This window comes from Orycteropus afer, unplaced genomic scaffold, assembly GCF_000298275.1.
Source record: "Orycteropus afer afer isolate SDZICR_OR568_19922 unplaced genomic scaffold, OryAfe1.0 scaffold00172, whole genome shotgun sequence".
NCBI lineage: Eukaryota > Metazoa > Chordata > Mammalia > Tubulidentata > Orycteropodidae > Orycteropus > Orycteropus afer.
Window position 1 is genome coordinate 1,202,430 of NW_006921759.1, and position 15,409 is coordinate 1,217,838.

A 15,409-nucleotide genomic window follows, 5' to 3' on the forward strand; every position below is an offset into this window, starting at 1 on the left:
AAAAAAAAAAAAAAAGAATTTCCAGGTATATAGGAGAGCTGACAAGGGACAAGGTTGTAGTCACTTCTTGGCCACAGCCGGCTACCCAGAGGTAGTAAGAAGTTGGTCCTGCGGGCTTGGGACCATGGTCGCAGGGGACATCAAGCTCAATTGGCATAACATACTACACAAAAACATTGCTCCACATTCTACTTTGGCAAGTAGCGACAGGGATCTTAAAAGCTGGCAAGGAGCCATCTAGATGCAATGATGGGTCTCTCCTCATCCAGAGCAAAGAAGAATGAAGAAAACCAAAGAAGCATGGAACAATTAGTCCAAGTGAATGGTACACCATGCAATCCTCAGCCTATATGGCTTTGAGACCAAAAGAGCTAGATGGTGCCCGGCTACCACTGCCAACCACTTGGAGGGGGATCTATGTAGGAGATCGTGGATAGAGTGGGAGAATAATGTGGAACAAAACTCAAAGTCATAAAAAAAAGAGGGGGGCAACCAGGTGTGCTGGTCTGATAGAGACTGGTGGAAGCCCTGAGACTATGGCCCCTAGCTGTCCTTCAGGTCTGAAATTGAACCCACTCCTGTAACTTCCAGCCAAATAAAAGACAGGCATATGAGCTGAACATTTACATTAGATTGATACACTCCTTGGAGAGATCAATCATGGGAGAATAGAAGGGCTGTGTATGCACAGGGAGACAGCTTGGGGCACCAGGTGTGCATGGGAGAGAAGGACACAGGGAAGAGGTAACTATGGGGAGGAAGTGGGAAGCAAGCTGTTGCATTGTGGGAAATTGTAGTCCATATCATGTGACAAAGTGTATGTGAACTCTTGTATGGAAAATGAATTTGCTCTGTAAACTTTCACCCAAATCATAATACAAATTTTTTTAAAAAAAGGGAAGGGGGAAATAAGTTCATTAACACTATCTGTCCAAGGCCTGTATTATCTAGTTAGATGAGATCATTTCCATCTTACATAACATTTCTTCACCTTTCTCCTTTCCATCAATCTCACATTCTCTTCCTATCCTTTGTTCTTTTTAATCATAAACATTTGGCCAATCAACAGCAATCCCTCCCCACCTTCAGCCCCATCATTAACCCTTTAATTAACTCTCATAGTTAAGAATAGAATTTTCCAAGCTTTATTCCATGCTGCTTGATAAGAACAAAAATTTCACATACATACACACCCTCCCAGAGATTCTTGTTCTTATCCAGGTGGATTGCCATTAACCGTTCCCTCAAAAGTTTTACCTTCTGTAGTTTATATTTGTAAAACAATAGTTTTTCCTCAGTATAATGTTGTAACATTGATATTCATAATCCTAAGAAATTACTATATATTCTCCTTGAAAATCACTGGCTTTTAGAATCACTAAACTTATTCTAAGAATTCAAGCTTTGTCCTCAATTAGCTTGCTATATCTGGAATTTATGCACAGATCTAGAGGTCTCTAGTAATGCAAGAGAAGGTATGCAGTAGGCACTCAATAAATGATTATTACCTGAACTAATGAGGTAAGAAGGCATCAGAGAAGAGCATAGAGCTTGGAGAGTGACTTGATAATTAGCAATTGCCAAAGTCATCTATTCAGAAGCTACCCCACAAACATTTCAACTTTCAGAATTCGAGTTTATGGTGTTGAAAAAGTCATCTATTGACACTAAAGCTCATAAAAGTAGATACATAGTGAATAAAACTAAATGACCTTTTAAAAAGTTATAGAAATTGCATGCAAGGAAATTTGAGAACTATCCAATTCCAATCAAACATCCTGAAGAATATTCTTGAGACTGGAACATAAAAAAGAAAGAAACAATCAAATTAACTGAGATCTTACTAAGGAATGATGAACAACAGAGGGGATGAGCCTTGCATGAAATGTATAATAAGTTAGGGTATTTTCCAGAACTAAAAATGTTCTGATACTAAAGAACCAGCAAAATCCCTTAAGGAAATTATCCCTATACTAGGAGTCCATGGGTGGTTAAACACTGGACTACTAACCAAAAGTTTGGCAGTTTGAACCTTCCCTGAGGCATCTCAGAAGTAAGGCTTGGGGATCTGCTTCTGAAAGGTCACAGCCTTAAAAACTCTATGGGGTCAGAACTGACTCAGCAACTAACAACAACAATAATCCCAACAGCAGGAAAAAGCAAACCACTGTACTAACTCCAGCCTAACAGAAATGTCTTTGGAATATCTAACACTGTTCTAGCTGAAAGATGAAAGACTCTAGGTTGCCACTTCCCTCTCTTGTGCCTAAAGTCAAAGTCAATGGGATTTCAGCTCTCTTTCCTGCTAAGTCCAGCTGTTCCCAAACACAGGAGCTCCAGTGAGCCACAACCAGCAAATCAGAGTTGGCTCACCAAAGAATTCCCAGGCTATTCCATATACGCCATGCATCTCTCTGGCCTTATAATTTAGTCTTAGCAAAGAGGGAGGTTTCCTACACTGCCACCTACCTGGTCTCCAAGCCAAGTGATGTATGTTCCATTATAATTAGAAAACTGGCATTCTTGAGAGTTTTATTAACCAGGATTATGTCTCTGACATCTCTTCAGTTCTGTTGTTGTATTGTTAGCTGCCACCGACTCAGCCCCCGACTCACAGTGACTCCATGCACAAGAAGGAAATGCTGCCCAGTCCTGTGCCCTCCCCATGATTGGTTGTGAATGGAGCCATAGGGTTTTAATTGGCTGATTTTGGAAAATAAATCACCAAGCCTTACTTCCTTACAGCTTGGTCTGGAAGCTCTGATGAAACCTATTTAGCCTCATAGCAACACACAAGCCTCACCAACAAATGGGTGATGGTTGAGCATGACATACACTGGCCGGAGTCCCACATGGAAGGCAAGAATTCTACCACTGAACCACCACTGCCTCATGCTGTAACTCTAGATGGGCAAAAATTAAAACTTGGGGTCCTGGCAAACTGACTGGACTGGAATAAACTTCCCATTAAAGTACAGCAGAGTTATTCACCAGGCTGAGAACAACTAGCTGATCTCTCTCCTTGACATCTCTTGAGCTCTCTCCCAACATGTCTTCAAAGACTACAGCCTGCAAGATACAGAACAGAGTCAGCACCTAGACTAGAGTATGTGTCATTTACCAGCACTCTATATTTGCTTCAGGGTCTATATTCCAAAAGAACTTCTACATTGCTGTATGGGAGAACAGTTCAAGCATTTCAGAGTTCCAGGAAAAAGTGAACACCAGCTAGAGAGAAGCATCTTCTGTGGGGAGAGTATTCTAAAGAATGATTAGTAAGAAGTTCATAGCATAGTGTGACCAAGTTCAGAATGTGAAGTCAATACCAGAAGTTCAAAACTGAGATAAATCTCCCAGGTTGAAACAACAGAGATAAAGGTGAAGAATCAAATATAATTTCAAAAGTAGGCACAAAGATAGTCACAAAAAGAAAGTCCAGCAAAGATCTGGGTATAACCAGAGACTATGAGGTAGAATCCAGTGTCCCAAGAATCAGAAATGTATACTAGGGGGCCACCTCACAAGTGGAGGTAGAACAGTAGAGCCACATCCTGGCAGCAGACAGAAAATAAGGGCAGAATAATGGGACTCCATGTTTAGAAGGCACTAGGCTCTGATGGTGTAGTGCCTAAGCCATTTCACAGCTACTCCTCAGAAGAAAGTTTGGGCAATCTACTTCTATTAGTGATACTGCCTCGAAAACCCAAGGATGGGTCACTGTGAGTTGCATCCAACTTGACAGCATTCAGTTTTTATAGAAGTTAGAAGGAGCTCTGATGGCACAGTGCCTAAGGCATTTGACTGCTAACTAGAAAGTTGGCAGTTCAAACTCACCTGCCGCTCCATGGAAGGAAGACAGGGCAATTTACTTCCATAAAGATTTACTGACTCAGAAACCTACTATGGGTCACTATGAATTGGAATCAACTCAATGGCAGTGAGGTTTTCTTGATAAAAGTTAGGGAAACCCTGGGTGGTACAAACAGTTAACACACTTGTCTTTCCACCTAAAAGTACCTAGAAGGAAAGGCCTGGCAGCCTCGTTCTGAGAAATTCAGCCATTGAAAACTCTATGGAGTACAGTTCTACTCTGACATACATAGGGTCACCTTGAGTTGGAATCTACTCAATAGCTATTATACTGTAGAAGTGAGAGAAACAAGGTTTCTAGAATCTAAATATTAATATTATTATTTAATGGCACCAAACACTCACATAGCACCCAATGTAGGTAGACACTCTCCTAAGATGCTTGACATTTTAATTCAGTTAAACCACCAAACAATCTTGTGGGAAATAGGAATTATTGTTACCTCTATTGTATAGATGAGAAAAGTGAGGTACAAAGTAAATGACCTTTCAAGATCACACATACAGAAACAGAAAATTTAAACAAAACAAAACATTGCTGTGGAGTTGATTCCAACTCAGAGTGGCCCTATATAACAGAGTACAGTTGCCCCATAGGGTTTCCAAGGCTGTGAATCTTTGCATAGTTCTCCCTCAGAGCAGCTGGTGGGTTTGAACCACTGTCCTTTTCATTAGCAGCTGAGCTCTTAACCACTGGGCCATTAGAGAAGCAAAACTGGGATTTAAATCTGAGCAAATCTGAACCCAGCATCTGTAACCCTAACCGGTAAGTTACCAGTCTCTCTTTGGTTAAGACTTCTGTCTCCAACACTTAATTCAGGTAAACCACTCACCCTCTCTAAGCTTGTTTCCTTACCTGTGCAAGGGAAATAACACTTTCCCTCCCTATCTGATAAGGCTGTTGGGAAACTCTGATGAGATATTTAAACAAGAAAACCTTTTGTAACTTAATACAATCTTATATATGGATACACTGCAGCTGTTCTCTGCAAAGAACAGCTTCTATCTAACAACTTTCTAGAGATATGAAGTCAAAGAAGATACATTTTCAAGTGCCCTTGGTTAGATAAAATTTTCATGACTGATTTCCTTCTGCCATCCAGTAATTAGTTACTTATCATGAGCATAAACTAAAATATATATCATGCCTTTCCGGACAGGATGCCCTAGTACACTAAAGGACCTTTGATGCCTGAGGCTGTAAAAACTAAGGAGAGTAAAGTGGCAGTTGCACTGCATAATCGGTATAAACAAATCCACTGACATAAAAGACTATCGTTTTGGTTTTTTAATTGGCAAGAAAAAATAATTATAATAATAATGAAGTAGGGAGGGGGGTCGGTTCTGCCTTCTCCCTCCCACCAGTGGACTAGGGGTCTCAGCCCAAATCTCTCCAGCTCTGTGCGAGAAGCCCAGAAGCAAGACGCTGCCTTTGCCCTGCTGCGGAGGTAAAACTCAACTACACACCCCTCCGGACCACTGGCCTTTCGAACTGCACCCTTGCCCTTGACTTAGCTGTCACAAATCTAACCTTGGCCCCCACCGCCCCAGGGTTCTCATTAAATCCTTTATAGCTGCGGGGTGCCGCAACCCTCCCGTCCTCACCTCTAAAGTTTTCACCAGGATTTTCAAGTACAGCTCGGAGATGCCCAAAGACACCCCGAAAGCCGAAGGCAAGAGGAGGATGAGCATGAGAGTCAGCCAGGTGGAAAAGATCTTCCCGGCCAGGTCTGCGACCTCCATGACGGAGCACACCTAACTCGGAGGTGGTCCACGGAGAATGTTGGAGCTCGACAGTTGTCCCTGCCCCTAGGCAGTCCTGAGGGAGCTCAGGGAGCTGAGGCGCAGAGCCGGGCTCTAGGGAGTCAGCGCCGCCTGGCACCCCCAGCACTGCAGGGAAAAGAAAAGTAAAACTTTCAAAACTATGGCAATTTGCTTCCTCCTCGAGCTCCTCCTTGACGCTCTGGTTAACTCTGTCTTCCCAAGAGGCACAGGAAGTTGATGAGGTCATCGCAGAGTGCATGCTGCCAACTCGGGTAGGGCGGTCCACAGAACAGGGGTGAGGAAAAGGACACCGTGGTGCAGCAGGAGCGCGAGAAGGAAGCCAGAAACGCGCCCCACCCTGCGCGCCCAAGTCCCTCTGGCTGAGGACTAGGACAACTCAGCAGTGACACCGAGGCCTTACTGGAGCAAGGATCCCTGCGTGCACAGGGAACCACCGCGGATCGGCCGCCTGCAGGACTGCGCTGGGAACCCGCTGCTTTATTTCAGCACCCGGCTCACGCCCCACTTCCTCTGCTACCCAACTAGAGCTCCTTGGCGGTCTATGAACCGAGACCACCGCAGCCTCCTGGGAGGCCTCCCCTTTTCCCCACGACCCGCCTTCCCCCAGCACTCTCAGCAAAGGTCTTTTAAAGAGTTTTCATCTGCAAAACGTGAGAGCATTTTCTTCACCCCCAAATGAAGTAGTGACGTACACGGAATTTTTGAGGTCTTGTTTGTGTGGGTGTAAAATGACCTCTCGGAAGGGCCTTCAAGGAGAGGAAAATAGAGCTCTGCTGAGCTGCTGTTTACATCGCTTGTCGCCTCCCACCCCTCCTCCACTTCCCTCCACTTTGGATCTGTTACCTCTGGGAGCTTTGATCCCGGGTCCTTGTTTTCCTCCGCAAAAGAATTTACGCAGAAAACGAAAGTTAAGCAGTAATCAAAGTTTATTGACACCTTCTCACAGACAAGAATCCACTACAATTGGTAGAAAGCCCCTGGAGGTTTAACATCTCTTTTACTCTATTTTACTTCCTGGTCCTGTTCTGAGCCTTCCCATTGCTCCTCCTTTTGGGGGTGGGAAGTTTAGCTTGATTGACACGTAGAGATTAGATGCCTCTTTGGGTTACTGCGCATGCTCTTTCCCATAATACGCTCTGTTTGCATACGGGGCGGGGGGTTGAAACCACAATGGTAATTAATTATAATGATATTATAATGAATATTAAGGTTAATGAAAACGAGAAACTCCCTGCAGTGGAGTCTGATCCGACTCATAGTGACCCCTCCTTGGATTTCCCATGTGGTATCACTATGGAAATAGATTGTCCCATCTGCCTTCCCAAGAGTGGCTGGTGGATTTGAATTGCCAGCCTTTGGGTTAGTAGGCAAATGCCTTAGGCACTATGCCACCAGAGCTCCTAAGGTTAACAAAAAACATGCTTTTCCTCTAGTGTGCATGCGTTGTGGCTTGGCATTTCCTTTTATCCCTGGTGGCTTAGGCCTTCATTAGCTTCTGTTGCTGCACTTGGTTGGGGCTACAATTGGTTAAGACCGTAAGGACTCTTTCCTTTGCACTTGCTCTTGAAGTAGCTGTTTCAATTACACCTGCTCTTTCTACCGAACTACCTAACATTCCACACTCAAGGGGTTAGGACCCAGTTCATCAGGAAATAGGATGTGAATCTGTCTGGCTACTTCCTGCTGAAGTTTTGGACATTGTCATGGGCCACTAGGTCCACTCCTTGCTCTCTATTTTGGGTGGCTGATGGAGGGGATCCTAGGTAGATGATGGGTTGAGCTGTTTCCAGAGAGTGATAGTCACCAGGGCCATGAATCTTGCTGAGCAGATCATTTGTGCTTTTATGGCTTCAATCCTGGCAGTGACAAAGCAGATAAGAAGGTTTAGTAGCATAGGTCCTAGGGCCACAATAATAATAAAGATTACTGTGGGGACTGGCATAGTGCCTAAGGTTTTTGACCACTAACCAGAATGCTGGAGATTCAAACCCACCAGACACTCCTCAGGAAGGAAGGCTGGGCAACCTACTTCCCTAGAGATACTGCCTCAGAAACCCAAGGAGGGGTTACTATGAGTCAATCAACTCCACCGCAGTGAGTTTATGGGCACCACTAGAGAGAGAAGCAGAAAAATGAGCCAGGAAGGAATTCTGAGGGAGGAGTTATTTTTATCCTAGTGGTTGATTTTAGAATGTTGTTTGTTTTCCTGCACTTGCCCTGACTTGTTGATATGGAAGCAGTATTGTTCTTAGAGATATAAGTAGGTCCCTCCTTTGGCCTCTGTTAGTAAGTTCAGGGCTATTCTGTTTTGGAGGGCCACCCCTGCCAGTGAGTCTAGTTGTTCCTGCAAGAGGACTAGAGCTTTGCTAGTTGTTAGTAGAGCTTTTGATGTTTCTTTAGCTATGTTCTGTTATATTCCTAAAGAGGCTCCTCCAGTTGCCACTTCTGCTGTAGCTAACAAACTGAATAAAGAAATAAGTGGAAGGAGGGGGCCTTCACACTTGATTAGTTGGCCCTGTGACCTCAGTGGAAATGGAAGGGTTGCATCACTTTGAGCCATTTGAATATCTGGGAGTATATATACCAAGGAGCAGGTTCCTCTCCACTGGAGGTGGAGAACCCAGTCAGCCTTTGTGCTGCATATCCAGTAGATCCCTTCCTGGAGATCTAGCTGTACCCAGATGTTGATTCTAGCAAGTATCTGGGAACTACTTTCTCCTGTGGTGTGTCATCCCCTTCTTCTGAATTTTGTTCATTATTCTGTTCCTTATGCAGCGAAGGTGGTGGAAACCAAAGGATCTTGTAAGGGATGAACTACTGAAGTTTTAATGTATTCAGTAATTAGGGACCCTCCTTTGGGACTAAAAGGAAGGGCCCATGAAGAAATCCTGGCTAATGTAGGGCAATGATTCCCTGTTTTGTGGTCCGATAAAGTATTTAGGGCCCTGGCTGGCCTTCCTTGGCAATATTGGGAGGATGTGTTTGGAATGGGAGAGATGAGTACTGAAGGCTGGAGTAATTTGGTGAGGATAAAGTTCTTGGGGTCTACAAAGCATATTCAGGATTAGTATAAGAGGAGGTTGGGCATAAAGAGAGACTATCTGAGGTGTTTGTATAACATGGGTGTTCTAGTGCCACTCTGACAAGAATATGCCACAAATGGGATGGCCTTAACAAACAGGAGTTTATTCTCCCACAATTTGGAGGCTTTAAGTCCAAGTTCAAAGCACCAGGCTCTAGGGGCTGGGTGAAAGCCCCTCAACCTTGGGGTCCAGCTCTGCCTCCTGCTCCCGGCCCACTGGAGCTAGAGGTGTTTCTTCACTCAGACAGCTACTGGATGCTGAGGCTAATAAGCTCAAGGTTGACAAGTAAAAAGGCACAGTCCCAATGTTACCAAACCACACGGCAGCCCATTAACTTAAGTCCATTTTAAGTCCCAAGGCCAGCAGGAAATGGCAGGCTGCTGAACAACAACACAGCTACATGCAGGGTCCAAGCGTACCATAGGCTAAAGACCATTCCCAAAGCTGTTTCTTATATACGGGAAGCAGACCACATACCCAAATGCAGCTACTCAGCTGCTCCCAGTAGATTCCACCATGGGGTTGATTACCAGTCTCATCATGGGGAACACTATATCCAGCTGGCCAGCCACTCAACCAGGCCCAGCCAAGCTGACACACAAACATAATCACCACAATTGAGGAGTTATTAGGAAGTAACTGTTGCTTATTATGCAGATAGGAAAATGAGTTTGCATGGTGTTGGTTAGCCCTTTTGACTTGACCAGGGGTCTGGGGCCTCTGGGCACAGTGTAAGTAGAGAGATATTCCTACTGCCTTTGATACTGAAAGGGCTATTTGGGAAGTGAAGGATGGCCTGGTGTCATTCTGGAGAGATTTGGGAAGTCCAAAACTGGGGATGATTTCTTGTAGCAATCTTTGGACAACTTCCCTAGTCCTTTCAGTGCAACAAGGGTAAGTTTCAATCCAATAGGTGAAAGTATCCACAAATACCAAAAGATATTTGGTTCCTTGACTAGGGGGAAGTTGGGTGAAATTTACTTGCCAATACTCTCCTACATATGTTCCTCTTTTTTGCATGGGAGAATTGGAGTGTTACATGGAGAATTTATAGGAATTAGGAGCCTGTGCTGTATATATTGGGTGATAAGTGGCTGGAGTCCTCAACAGCCTTTTGGCTTCAGAGGATATTGCCTCTGTTGAGGGAATATTAAAAAAAAAAAAAAACAAAAAAACAACTCACTGCCATCGAGTAGAATCCTACTCATAGCAACCCCTCCTTGGGTTTCTGAGGCAGTATCTCTACGAGAGCAGATTACCCAGTCTTCCTTCTGAGGAGTGGCTGGTGGGTTTGAACCGCCAGTCTTCTGGTTAGCAGTCAAATCCCTTAGGCATTATGCCCCCAGAGCTCCCTTGAGGGAATACAAAGGGGTTTTTTTAGTTGTATTACCCCAGGTGTGGCTGATTTGGCTAATCCAGAAACTCCTGTGTCCCATAAATTGGGGTTAATGTTTGCTCTCACTCTTCTAAAATGACTAGGGAGTCCTGAGTTATAGAGACAGTTATTTTTAGGAAAGCATTCAGATGAGGAGTTGTTCCCGCAGTTACATACGTTCCTAATTTAGCAAGTATATCACTGCCCAGTAGGGCAGCATGGTATTCAGGTGGGGCTCAGTGAAGGCCAGCTTGGTTGGCTTTCCCGATATACTTCCTACTATGCAGGTTTGGGAGGAGAGGAGTCAAGAGAAGGAGGTTAATTCAGAGTAGGCAGCCCCCGTATCTAAAAGAAAACTTACTGGCCTACCTGCCACGTCTAGTCTAACCATGGGCTCCAGTCCAGTGACGGTGTTGGTCTGTCTTGGGGCTGACTGAAGAGGGGCACCTCTGTCCCTCCAGTCTGCTGCCATCTCCAGGTTCAGGTTGGGACTGTCCTTCTGGGGCCTGAGCCCCATAGGACAGAGTACCATCTGGTGTCGAGACTTTTTGCATTTATCACAGGGCCCCTTGGGTGGCCTGTGGCGATCTGGGCACACTTTGGCCCAGTCACTGGTTTTGCGACAAACGTGGCACTTTGTTTCCTCTCCTGTAGGTCAGTCTCCTTCCTCCCAGAAGAGTAGCCCAACAGGGCTGCTGACATTTGGGCGTGCCTTACCTCTTCCTTTTTCTCCCTCTCTCAAGTCCTCACCTCTTACTTCCCATCTCAATTCTAAAACATGGTATTGGCACTAGTAATTAGATCATCCAATGAAGTTCCTAGGACCTGCATGAGTTTTTGAAGTTTTTCCTGATATCAGAGGCCGACTGAGATATAAATATTTCTCAGAGTATGACCTGCCCCTTACAGAAATTTAAATCTACGTTGGTGTGTTTGTTTAGGGCCTTCCTCAGCCTTTTTTAGAAGGTTACTGGATTCTCATTTGACCCCTGCCTAACTGCTGAGACAGTGGAGTAGTCAATGGCCTTTTGTCTACCCCTTTTGAATCCTTCCTGGATACACAGGAGGAAGTGTTTCCATGTTCATTGGTCATCAGTGCTGTTGTAATCCCATGAGGGGTCTACCACTGGAACTGTGGTTTCTCCTATGGGATACTTTGGCTCTGACACCTGGATACCATTGGCAAATTTGCAAGCCTCTTCGATTACTCACTCTTTTTCAAAATCTGCCAGGCTCTGGCTAAATATTACCATTACATCTCTCCAGGACAGCTCATAAACTAAGGTTAAATGTTGGAAGGCCTCAACATATTGCTCAAGATTGTCCATATAGCTCCCTAACTCAGCCTTAATGTGTTTTAGTTCGACTAGAATAAAAGCTTTTGAACTTGAATGGGATTGAAGTCTTCTTCTGTTTCTATAACCAAAACCAAAAACCAAACTCACTGCTGTTGAGTTGATTCAACTCATAGCAACCCCTCCCTGGGTTTCCAAGGCACTATCTCTATGGAAGTAGATTGCCCAATCTTCCTTCTGAGGAGTGGCTGGTGGGTTTGAACCACTAGCCTTCTGGTTAGAAGTCAAATGTTTTAGGCACTACACCACCAGAACCATTTCTATGAGGGGGTATAATTTGGCAGGGGGTCTATTGTTTATCAGCACATTGTTCTCTGGGTAGAACAGTATAGAAGGTTTTGGGGGGCCTTGGGTAAGGAGGTAATATAAATGGAGAAGAGGGAGGCTTTAGAGAGCCTGCACCCTGATCCCTTTCCATTAATGGGCAAGGTTAGGTTTGTCTTGCAAAAGGAAGTCTGTTAATATATTTCTAAATATCTTCCCAGCTCTCTACAGAATGAATCTAAGAGTATTAAAAATTATACTCCCATTTAATGGCCAGGTCTCCCCATCATCCAGTTTGTGCTGGGTCCATGCAGTGTTGCAATAAAATATTAATGACTTCTTGAGAATCTGAGGGTTAAATTGGGACCAGTTGGACAAAATGCAGTGCAGCAGGGAATGGGTTCTTGGTTTCCTATCTAAAAGAGGTAATAGACAGAAAATTGAGGTGATCCAAAGTTTGGTGCCTAATATAGACTGACACTTAAAGGTAGATGGCAATGCTGATAGAGGATTGGGAGTTGAAAGACCTGGAAGTTTAAGTCTGGGACAGAGAGAGTTACCTGAGGCTCGGCCTGTTCGCTGGGTTACATTGAAGCTAGAAGGGGGCCAGAGAACTTCGGATAAGTCTGCCCCCACAGAGCTCTGCTAATAGCAGTGGCTAGCATTTGGTAAATCTTTGTGGAAGTAGATTGCCCAGTCTTCCTTCCACGAGAGTGGCTGGTGGGTGTGAACCGCAAACCTTCTGGTTAGCAGTCAAATGCCTTAGGCACTGTGCCACCACTTTATTTCTGCTCTCTGGATCGTTTGCCTTTCTTTAAGTTTTTCCTCTTCTCGATTGTTAAAGGCTTTGAAGGCAACATCTAAGGGTTCTGACTGGACTGTTTGGGGCCCTTTTCTAATTTTGAAGTTTATGCCTGATGTTAGAGGCTAGGCTAACTGAGAAATAGAATGCATATTTAAGATAGTCTTCCCTCCTGTGAGTCAGGGTCTAGATTAATATAGAGTCTGAGGGCTAAATTGAGATCAGTTGGGCAAAATGCAGTGCAGGGAGGGCAAGGGTGGAATGAGGGAAAGGCTGGTTTCCCATCGAAAAGAGTCCAACAGAGGAAACAGCAAAGAGAGAGCCCTGTGTCCTGGTGTCTAACCAGGAACTCCAGATCTTTGTGGTATCCAGAAGTCCAAGTGGGGTAAAACAAACATGTCCATTCAACAGACTCATCATAGAGGTACGTGCTGCATGCTCACATTTGTTCTACAATTCCTGCTTCCTCTGTCATTTGGAAAGTGGGTGCCCACTGGCAGAATTTGGCCCAAACTCTAGTGGCCTGGCAAAACAGGGATGGAGGCTGAGAATGCCTATGCAGAGGCTGAAGTCGAGCTTTCCATTGTTCTAGAGCCTCACTGACCCAGTACAGAAGGTTTTGAAGGTGCGTACATCCTGGTTTAGTTTCCTATTTGATAATAAGGGAAAGCACAAAAACAATGTCTGAGGATAATGGTGTTAATAAAAGATGTATCTGGTCAGGAGCTCCTTCTGGGTAATTTTCTGCCCATATTTGGCACAGGAGACAGGGAAATGAGGATTTTCCTATGTATTTAATCATTTTGCACTTAAGAACATATGTCCACAGCAACTCACCGAAAAGCTTAACACCCACAGATGTGTGCTGGCAGTTGTGTGTTACACTTAACAATGAACTTTGGGGTCCCTTTTGGAACTGATTCAAACGGGATCAGGTGGCATAACCACTGGGGGGGGGGGTTGAGAATAAGTTCCAAGAGGGATAGCAACAGGATTTTTATATCGGCTGTTGCTGAAATGCAGGGGAGTAATGACCTCTTTGATGGCATGCAAATAGACAAGCAAAGTTAGGCCACTTTAAGGCAGGGAATAACTGAAAGGAATCCAAGCACTTTAGCAGCTATGGAAGGGCTCCCCCTCTGAATTCAAAGACAACATTCTCCCTGGGTGCAAGATGCACATAGGGGTTCAGAGTACCTCAGATATTCAAGAAATGTGGAGGGAGGAAGCCCAGACCAAAAATTTTCAAAGCTTAGCTGCCTCCTCCAGTCCAGAGCAGTGAGGAGGCATCTTACCTGTATCCGGGTCAGTCACAGCACCAAAATATTACCTCTGGGAGCTTTGATCCTTGGTCTTTGTTTTCCTATGCAAAAGAATTTATGCAGAAAATTAAGCAGTAAGCAAAGCAAAGTGTGTTGATATAGACAAGAACAGGCATCCACTGCAAGTGGTAGGGAACCCCGGGAGGTTTACATTTCTACTTTTATTCTATTTTGCTTCCTGATTCTGTTCTGAGCCTTCCTCTTGCTCCTCCTTTTGGGGTGGAAAGTTTAGCTTGATTGACACAGGGATTGACACCTCTTTGGGTTACTGTGCATGCTCTTTCCCATAATACATTCAGTTTTCCCCTGGGGGAGTGTCAAAACCACAATGCTAATTCATTTTATAATATTTATGATATTATAATGAATCTTAAGGTTAACAAAGGGAACACTTTTTCTCTAGTATGCGTGCATTGTGGCTTGTACTTCCCTTTATCACTGGTGGCTTAGCCTGTGGTTCGCTTCTCTGGCTGAAATTGGTTGGGGCTACCGTTGTTAGGACCCTTAGTTAGGACTCTTTCCTCTGCACCTGCTCTTCCTGTGGCTGTTCCTATTACACCTGCTCTTACTAACTATCTAACTCATAATTGGAACATAGAATGTATGAAGTATGAATCTAGGAAAATTGGAAGTTGTCAAAAATGAAATGCAATGCACAAAGATTGAAATCTTAGGCATTACTGAGCTGAAATGGACTGGTTTTGACCATTTTGAATCAGACTACCATATGATCTATTATGATGAGAATGACAAATTGAAGAGGAATGATATGGCATCCATCATCATGAAGACTGTTTCAAGACCTGTCCTGAAGTACAATGCTGTCAGTGATAGGATAATATCCACACACTTACAAGGAAGACCAGTTAATACTATTATTATTCAAATCTATGCACCAGCCACCAAAACCAACAGTGAGGAAATTGAAGATTTCTACCAGCTTACGCAGACTAAAATTGATAGAACATACAATCAAGATGTGTTGATTATCACTGGTGATTGGAATGCAAAGTTGGAAACAAAGAATTACTGGTAGTTGTAAAATATGACCTTGGTGATAGAAAAATGCTGGAGATCGCATGATAGAATTTTGCAAGACTAATGACTTATTCATTGCAAATACCTTTTTCAGCAACATAAGCAACAGCTATACATGTGGACTTCACCAGATGGAGTAAACAGGAATCACATTGACTACATCTACGGCAAGAGGCACTGGAGAAGTTCAATATCTTCGGCCAAAACAAGGCCCCAAGCTGAATGTGGAACACACCATCAACTGCTCATATGCAAGTTCAAGTTGAAGTTGAAAACAATTAAAACAAGTCCATGAGAAACAAAATCCAACCTTGATAACATCCCTCCTGAATTTAGAGACCATTTAAAGAATAGTACCAAAAAGAACTGATCAATCTTCATCCATTTCAGGAAGTGACATATGATCTAGAACCAGTGGTAATGAAGGAAGAAGTCAAAGCTGCAATGAAAGAACTGGCGAAGAACAAGGCTCCAGGAATTGATGGCATACCGATTGAGATATTTCAACAAACAGA

The 15,409-nt window shown here is 44.0% G+C and overlaps 1 protein-coding gene across 1 annotated transcript in view; it reads right to left on the reverse strand.

Moving 5' to 3' along the window:
* The window catches only part of LOC103202024 (glycerol-3-phosphate acyltransferase 3-like), a 195,069-nt gene extending 189,456 nt beyond the window's left edge, over positions 1–5,613 (reverse strand). The window contains exon 1 of the mRNA XM_007946803.1: positions 5,476–5,613. Within this exon, the coding sequence (XP_007944994.1) occupies positions 5,476–5,613 (138 nt within the window). The remainder of the gene's footprint in view (positions 1–5,475) is intronic.
* Positions 5,614–15,409: the final 9,796 nt, after the last annotated feature.